This window comes from Salpingoeca rosetta (genome assembly GCF_000188695.1).
Source record: "Salpingoeca rosetta unplaced genomic scaffold supercont1.22, whole genome shotgun sequence".
Lineage (NCBI taxonomy): Eukaryota > Choanoflagellata > Craspedida > Salpingoecidae > Salpingoeca > Salpingoeca rosetta.
This window is the reverse complement of record NW_004754912.1, coordinates 280,507-282,073: the sequence shown is the minus strand read 5'-3', so window position 1 is coordinate 282,073 and position 1,567 is coordinate 280,507. Positions and strand designations below refer to the sequence as shown.

The following is a 1,567-nucleotide window of genomic DNA, read 5'->3' as shown; positions in this document are numbered from 1 at the left end:
CGCCCACCCTTCCGCCCCCTATAACTTTTTTTCTTTCTGAGTTATTCAAAAAAGCCCCCACAATATATATATGTTTTTGCTAGCAAACTAGCAAACAAGAGAATATAAAAAAGGAATAAAAAGATTGGCCCACCACACACCCCGCCTCACAAGTGCGTGTAGGTTTGGGTGTTTAATATTTTGTGCGTAGGGGAAGGGGGTGGGTGAAACTATCGAGCGTGGCACAGAAAACAGATGCCCCATTTTTTCTGCCCCCTGATTTGTGAAAGAGGTGTTCTTCTGATTTATCGTGCTACACGCCATGCACTCTCACACGTATATATATATACAGAAGACCAGCCACCCACACACACACACACACACACACACACACACGCACACACACACACACACACACACACACACACGCACGCACGCACCTGCTGCGTTTATCAGACACGACGGATGACTTCTTTGCGTCGTTTGAGGACAGCCGGTCCAACATTCCGTCCGCCGTCAGCGCGTTTGGAAACTCGTCGTCATCGTCTTCGTCAAAGCCAAAGCGCTCGGCCCCGCCCACGTCCGCACCACCACCAGCTGATATGGGTACGTGAGCGTGTGTGTGTGTGTGTGTGTGTGTGTGTGTGTGTGTGTGCATGTGTGTGTGTGTGTGTGTGTGTGTGTGTGTGTGTGTGTGTGTGTGTTCATGTGTGTGTTCATGTGTGTGTGTGTGTGTTCATGTGTGTGTGTGGTTTTTCTGCCTCCGCTTCCCCTCCTGTATCTGCGCTCCTGCCTCAACGTTTCGCTCGTGATGCGCCACCATAACGCAACCTTGACTGTGTGACATGTGTTCGTGTTTCTTCCCATCTGCACCGCTGCCGCCTCCTCATCGCCCCTGCCCCGCATCCCCGCACGTATCGCGTCCCAGGCCGGTTTGCCAACGCCAAGTCCATCTCCTCCGATCAGTACTTCCGCAGCGACCAGGTACAGTGGTGGTGGTGGTGGTGGTGGCGACAGCGTGGAGGTGGCGACAGCGTGGAGGTCATGGTGACACACAGGAGGTGCCAACAATACTATTCGTGAAAATACAGTTTCACACACTCACACTCACACACTCACACACTAACGCGCTCCCACTCTCTCATGTGCCCTCACGCTTACACACACACACGCACATGTGCACTCACGCACGCACATGCTCACGCCCACACACGCACATATATACGCGCTCCGTTCGTCCGCCTCCTCCGTCAGCCAACTCCCGAGGAGCAGGCACGGCTGTCGCAGTTCAGCGGGCAGGCGTCCATCTCCTCGGACATGTACTTTGGCCGCGGCCAGCAGTCGTCGTCGTCGTCGTCCGGTGGTGGTGGCGGCGGTCGCCAGACGCGCGAGAAGCTGAGGGAGTTTGCATCCAACCTCGTCGACAAGCTGCAGGGACAGATACGGCTAAGCAAATCGCCCCAATAACAACACGCACTCACACACTCACGCACGTACGAACACACGCACGTACGAACACACGAATGAATTGATTCGCCATCCATGCACAACACATGCACGTACAACATACAACACGCACGTCTGTATG

General features: G+C 54.3%; 1 protein-coding gene across 1 annotated transcript; it reads left to right on the top strand.

Annotated features, from left to right (window-relative positions):
• Nucleotides 1–234: 234 nt before the first annotated feature.
• PTSG_07333 (uncharacterized protein) lies at nt 235–1,446 on the top strand (the record flags this gene model as incomplete). The annotated part of the gene is made up of 4 exons (XM_004990773.1): nt 235–262; nt 436–585; nt 908–963; nt 1,234–1,446. 4 exons carry the CDS (start codon nt 235–237, stop codon nt 1,444–1,446), a joined length of 447 nt encoding a protein of 148 aa, XP_004990830.1.
• Between the last annotated feature and the right edge of the window lie 121 nt (nt 1,447–1,567).